This window comes from Anomaloglossus baeobatrachus, chromosome 5 (genome assembly GCF_048569485.1).
Source record: "Anomaloglossus baeobatrachus isolate aAnoBae1 chromosome 5, aAnoBae1.hap1, whole genome shotgun sequence".
NCBI classification, from domain to species: Eukaryota; Metazoa; Chordata; class Amphibia; order Anura; family Aromobatidae; genus Anomaloglossus; species Anomaloglossus baeobatrachus.
In genome coordinates, this window is record NC_134357.1 from 199,227,284 (window position 1) to 199,234,023 (window position 6,740).

Below are 6,740 nucleotides of genomic sequence, written 5' to 3' on the forward strand. Positions count from 1 at the left end.
TATCCTCAGGACAGGTTCTTGCACCCATTATCCTCAGGGCAGGTTCTTGCACCCATTATCCTCAGGGCAGGTTCTTGCACCCATTATCCTCAGGGCAGGTTCTTGCACCCATTATCCTCAGGGCAGTTTCTTGCACCCATAATTATCCTCAGGGCAGGTTCTTGCACCCATTATCCTCAGGGCAGGTTCTTGAACCCATTATCCTCAGGGAAGGTTCTTGCACCCATTATCACCGGGGCAGGTTCTTGCACCCATTATCACCGGGGCAGGTTCTTGCACCCATTATCACCGGAGCAGGTTCTTGCACCCATTATCACCGGGGCAGGTTCTTGCACCCATTATCCTCAGGGCAGGTTCTTGCACCCATTATCCTCAGGGCAGGTTCTTGCACCCATTATCCTCAGGGCAGGTTCTTGCACCCATTATCCTCAGGGCAGGTTCTTGCACCCATTATCCTCAGGGCAGGTTCTTGCACCCATTATCACCGGGGCAGGTTCTTGCACCCATTATCACCCGGGCACGTTCTTACACCCATTATCACCGGGGCAGGTTCTTGCACCCATTATCACCGGGGCAGGTTCTTGCAGCCATTATCACCGGGGCAGGTTCTTGCACCCATTATCCTCAGGGCAGGTTCTTGCACCCATTATCACCGGGGCAGGTTCTTGCACCCATTATCACCAGGGCAGGTTCTTGCACCCATTATCACCCGGGCACGTTCTTACACCCATTATCACCGGGGCAGGTTCTTGCACCCATTATCACCGGGGCAGGTTATTGCACCCATTATCACCAGGGCAGGTTCTTGCACCCATTATCACCCGGGCACGTTCTTACACCCATTATCACCGGGGCAGGTTCTTGCACCCATTATCATTGGGGCAGGTTATTGCACCCATTATCACCGGGGCAGATTCTTGCACCCATTATCACCGGGGCAGATTCTTGCACCCATTATCACCGGGGCAGGTTATTGCACCCATTATCACCGGGGCAGGTTATTGCACCCATTATCACCGGGGCAGGTTCTTGAACCCATTATCACCGGGGCAGATCTTTGTAGTGTGCTTTAAAATCTTACATGACAAGAGCCTACCCAGATTCAACCGTCCTGCGATGTCGTCCTACCTAAATACATTTGTGTTTACACCACCCTCCCATGTAGAACAGTAAAACCACAGATCAGATCAATCTACAAGCGACATCATTTATATTGTGGTCTGCGCTTTGCTTATAGTGTGGGTTCCCTAGGTATCATACATAGGCTCGCTTCGCGTACTTTCTCAGCGATTAGATCTGCAGACGACACCAATGAGGCTGCGATTCAGGCATCGCTGCATTTCACAATTAGAGACGATTGTGTGAACTCTTATTCCAGTGCAAGGATCAGGAACGAGGGAAAGAAATGGGAGAAAAAAAAGCGGCAGGGGACGTCAACCATAATATGTAAACTGAAGCCAGTGCTTTGAGCAAAGAGGCGAAACCACCGGGAGGAGGGAGGGGGGATCAGAAAGAAAGAGCAGAACATTAGAGGCAGCGAGAAGGGGGACGTCACATCCCCTTGACCCTCCAATCACCTCGGGGTCCTATTTGATTGGAAGGCGGCAAAGGCTTTAATCTCAGCTCTAATTCAGAGGCTTTGAAGTGAGTTTGTCTGGCAGAACTGCGGCTGCTGCTCACACTGCGCTCTGCACCAGGAGCGGGCGCTGGGACCGCGGCTCCTGCGGAGGATACTCAGCTGGATTGTACAGACCGCATTGTGCCCAGGACGGCGCCGGGCACTGCCTGCTTCCCCACGGATATAGCTGATCACCTGCCGGATACAGCCTGCTCTGTCCGATCTCCTACCGACCTGGGGGAGACTACGTCTGGCGATCTGGACTAGGATCGTTTACAGGGCCGATCATTGTCTCACTCAGGACAGAAGCTCCGGGGTCCCCCCTGCCTCCACGCTACCCCAATGCCTGTGCGGGGGACATGATCTGCTCGCCACTGGCTTCTGCAAGTCGTGTGAGCCCTTCAGCCCGGGAAAGCGCAGACAGCTCAGGGACAAGAAGCAGATCGCTGTCAGCCAATACTCGGCCATTCGTGCACCCTGTGCCCCCCAGCGACCCCCTGCGCCAGGCCGGCCGGCTGCCCATCAAAGTGCTCAAGATGCTGACAGCTCGCAGTGGGCACATCCTCCATCCCGAGTACCTGCAGCCACTGCCATCCACCCCAGTCAGCCCCATAGAGGTAAGAAGCCCTGTGCCCTCGGGGAGGCAATGGCCGTACATGCCAGGTGTGTGCCAGCCGTGTGTCCCGCTGAGCGTCCCCTGTACACTGAAGTCACTCCACCTCTGTATGCGGACCAGTGTGCCTGGCATGTGTGTACCCGCCATGTATGTGCCTGGCGGGTATGTGCTTGCCATGTATGTGCTTGCCATGTATGTGCCTCTCATGTATGTGCCTGGCGGGTATGTGCCTCTCATGTATGTGCCTGGCGGGTATGTGCTTGCCATGTATGTGCTTGCCATGTATGTGCTTGCCATGTATGTGCCTCTCATGTATGTGCCTGGCGGGTATGTGCCTCTCATGTATGTGCCTGGCGGGTATGTGCCTCTCATGTATGTGCCTGGCGGGTATGTACCTCTCATGTATGTGCCTGGCGGGTATGTGCCTCTCATGTATGTGCCTGGCGGGTATGTGCCTCTCATGTATGTGCCTGGCGGGTATGTACCTCTCATGTATGTGCTTGCCATGTATGTGCCTCTCATGTATGTGCCTGGCGGGTATGTGCCTCTCATGTATGTGCCTGGCGGGTATGTACCTCTCATGTATGTGCCTGGCGGGTATGTGCCTCTCATGTATGTGCCTGGCGGGTATGTACCTCTCATGTATGTGCTTGCCATGCATGCGTCTGTCATTTATGTGCCTGTCATGTTTGTGACTACCATGTATGCTCACAATGCCCGGAATAAATATTATTTTTAGGGACATTTTTGTGTTTGTTTTTTGTTGTTACAAAGTCCAGTTGTTTTATATAATATATTTTTTACTATATATAAATATTCTTCACAATATCTATTATACTCATCGGTATATACTGTATAGTTTACTCTTCACAATATATAAAATATAATATATTCATTGGTAAATAGTCTATTATTTCCTTCACTACATATATGAAATATTCACTCTAAACATTTATTCTTCACTATGTATATTATAAGATATTTACTTTTCATTATATGGAATATATCTTTGACTATGTTATATACTTTTCTATATATAATATACTTTTCACTATATATAATATATTCTTGACTAGATATAAAATACTTTTCTATATATAACCTTGTCCCTAATATATAATATATTCTTGACTACATGTTATTTACTTTTCCATATATAATATAGCCTCACTATATATATTTTTCATTATATAGAATATATTTTTTCTTTCATACATGCGTTACTATATATAATTTATTTTTCACTGTGTATCATAATATATTCTTCCCTATATAATACATTTTTTCACTATATATATATTGAACAGTATAGTACACGTGGGGAAAAGTATATTATATTATGAACGGTGAAAAATGTAGTAATATATTATCACTAAGAATTCTTTCACTATGTATCATGTATCGTATAGTGTACTCTCCCCTATACACATTCTATACTTTGGCCTTTGCTGTCCCCTCGGTCTCGGGTATTATTAGATTCTGGTTATTGAATGCCCATTAGCGGCAGTGATTCTGGGGGAGTTTTCTAGCCCAGCAGCTGTCGGTGATTATATGAAGATATCCCGTCTAGTTGACAACTACAGTTCTACATCAGATGCTCGGAGTTTTGGGAGAGGGCTGATCATAAACTCTATAGAACTTCTACGTTTGTTGCCGGCAGGGAGAGTCTGGACGGGGAGAGCCTCGGCAGGCAGAGCCTCGGCAGGCAGGGAGAGTCTGGACGGTGAGAGCCTCGGCAGGCAGGGAGAGTCTGGACGGGGAGAGCCTCGGCAGGCAGAGAGAGTCTGGACGGGGAGAGCCTCGGCAGGCAGGGAGAGTCTGGACGGGGAGAGCCTCGGCAGGCAGGGAGAGTCTGGACGGGGAGAGCCTCGGCAGGCAGGGAGAGTCTGGACGGGGAGAGCCTCGGCAGGCAGGGAGAGTCTGGACGGGGAGAGCCTCGGCAGGCAGGGAGAGTCTGGACGGGGAGAGCCTCGGCAGGGAGAGTCTGGACGGGGAGAGCCTCGGCAGGCAGGGAGAGTCTGGACGGGGAGAGCCTCGGCAGGCAGGGAGAGTCTGGACGGGGAGAGCCTCGGCAGGCAGGGAGAGTCTGGACGGGGAGAGGCTCGGCAGGCAGGGAGAGTCTGGACGGGGAGAGCCTCGGCAGGAAGAGTCTGGAGAGGCTCGGCAGGCAGGGAGAGTCTGGACGGGGAGAGCCTCGGCAGGGAGAGTCTGGACGGGGAGAGCCTCGGCAGGCAGGGAGAGTCTGGACGGGGAGAGCCTCGGCAGGCAGGGAGAGTCTGGACGGGGAGAGCCTCGGCAGGCAGGGAGAGTCTGGACGGGGAGAGCCTCGGCAGGGAGAGTCTGGAGAGGCTCGGCAGGCAGGGGGAGTTGGAGCAGGGAAAGCCTCGGCAGGCAGGGGGAGTCCGGTCAGGGGGAGTCCTACAGCTTGGGTGAATGCCTGGATTTGAGGAGGCAGAATAATTGACCCCTTCCCACGAGCCCTATATTGTGTTATTTGCGGGTATGTGAGACCAGTGGCTGCTGTGCAGGCCGTATTCTCAGGCGCAGGCTGGCACCGGGCACAGCTGGTATAATGTGAGTGATGACGGGATGGGTGTATGAGAACTGCCATGTAATTGGGATATAATGTGATCCATCTAATTGCTCTTCCTCTCCTCACCCCTCCCCAGCTGGACGCCAAGAAGAGCCCCCTCGCCCTCCTCGCCCAGACCTGCTCCCAGATCGGAAAGCCGGACCCCACACCGTCCAAGTTGTCCGCGGTAACCGGATCCTCCACGACCGCAGAGAAGGAGGCAAAGTCTGGGCCCCTGAAGCTCAGCGACATCGGCGCAGAGGACAAGTCCAGCTTCAAGCCCTATTCTAAGCCCCCCGATAAGAAGGAGCCCACGTCCGGGGACAAGTCCGGCTTCCGGGTGCCCAGCGCCGCCTGCCCTCCGTTCACTCCCAGGACTGGCAGTCCCGGCTCCCCTCGTACCCCGCCGCCCTCGTCTGAGCCCAAGACCTCGGGAGACAGCGCGGACAAGAAGGATTCGGAGCAGTGCGCCAAGGGCGGCCCATCTGAAGGCAGCGCGCACGGGAGGCTCAGCGCAGAGCTGCCGCAGACGCACCCGGAGGGGGCCGCGGGCTGTAAGAGTCTGTCCGCCGCTCCTTCTCCCACCCCGGCCTCCTCCTCCTCGGCCTCCGTGCTCGGATCCGGCCTGGTGGCCCCCGTGTCCCCCTACAAGCCCGGACACACGGTGTTCCCTCTTCCTCCAGCTGGCATGTCTTACCCAGGAACACTAAGCGGTGCTTATGCCGGGTACCCCCCGCAGTTTCTGGCTCACGGAGTTTCTCTGGATCCCACCAAGGGGAACTCTTTAGTGGGTGCCCAGCTGAGCAGCCTGGGCTGTTCCAGTAAATCAGCCTCTAGTCCCCTGACAGGGGCATCGCCACCCTCTGTAATGACTGCCAGCCTGTGCAGAGACCCGTACTGCCTCAGCTACCACTGCACCTCCCAGCTGGGCGCCACTGCCACCTGCAGCCACGACCTGAAATCCGGATACCCCCTTGTGTACCCCAGCCACGCTCTGCACGGAGTCTCCCCGCCGTCTCTACCGGGGCACCCTCTCTACCCCTATGGCTTTATGCTTCCAAATGACCCCCTGCCCCATGTTTGTAACTGGGTATCGGCCACGGGTCCTTGTGATAAGCGCTTCTCGTCCTCGGAGGAGCTGCTTGGCCACCTGCGGACACACACCGCCTTCCCCGGAGCAGCGGACAAGTTATTACCTGGGTACCCTAGTTCTTCATCCTTGGCAGCAGCAGCCATGGCTTGCCACATGCATATGCCACCCGCAGGGGCCTCCTCCAGCCCCCTCACCCTGCGCAGCCCTCACCATCACCCCCTGGGACTAAGCAGCAGTCGTTACCATCCATACTCCAAGAGTCCTCTGCCCTCAGGTGGTGCCCCGGTGCCAGTGCCCGCAGCCACAGGACACTACTACTCGCCATATGCACTGTATGGCCAAAGACTCACCACAGCCTCTGCCCTGGGGTACCAGTGACTGGCTCGGTCACCTGGACACTACACACAGAATTATGGATTTTTTTTATTTTCTAATGAAAGAAACCAAACCCCCTAGATTTTGGTGTTCATCCGAGGACTGGATCCATGGACACTTATTTATTTCTGTTAGCTCCAAGCAGGACCCCATAAAGTGCATTCTGGAAAGGTGACGTGACATGGACAGGCCAGACATCTCATCTCGACATGTTTCTTAATGACTGCTTTTCTTGTATCTTATTCCATGTCCCCAATCTTTCTCCATTCAGTGCATGTTTCTTCCTAACAGCCAGCAGTGTCACCATCTCCAGATGTGCTGATTGCTGAGGTGTGATCAGTAAAACAAAAAGGAACAAATTGGTATTTTTTGTATGTATAATGGGAGAACAAAAACAACAAAACATTTTATTACAAAAAAAAATATCAATCCCTAATTTGCCTTATTTAGTTTTGTCATTTCCACC

At 53.2% G+C, this 6,740-nt stretch overlaps 1 protein-coding gene across 1 annotated transcript in view; it reads left to right on the forward strand.

The window, feature by feature from the left end:
- The first annotated feature begins 1,528 nt into the window (after nt 1-1,528).
- ZNF503 (zinc finger protein 503) overlaps nt 1,529-6,740 on the forward strand; it is a 5,268-nt gene continuing 56 nt past the window's right edge. The window contains exons 1-2 of the mRNA XM_075349093.1: nt 1,529-2,235; nt 4,904-6,740. The exon at nt 4,904-6,740 is cut by the window's right edge and continues 56 nt beyond it. Coding sequence (XP_075205208.1) covers nt 1,978-2,235; nt 4,904-6,277 — 1,632 coding nt within the window. The 5' untranslated portion in view covers nt 1,529-1,977 and the 3' untranslated portion in view covers nt 6,278-6,740. The remainder of the gene's footprint in view (nt 2,236-4,903) is intronic.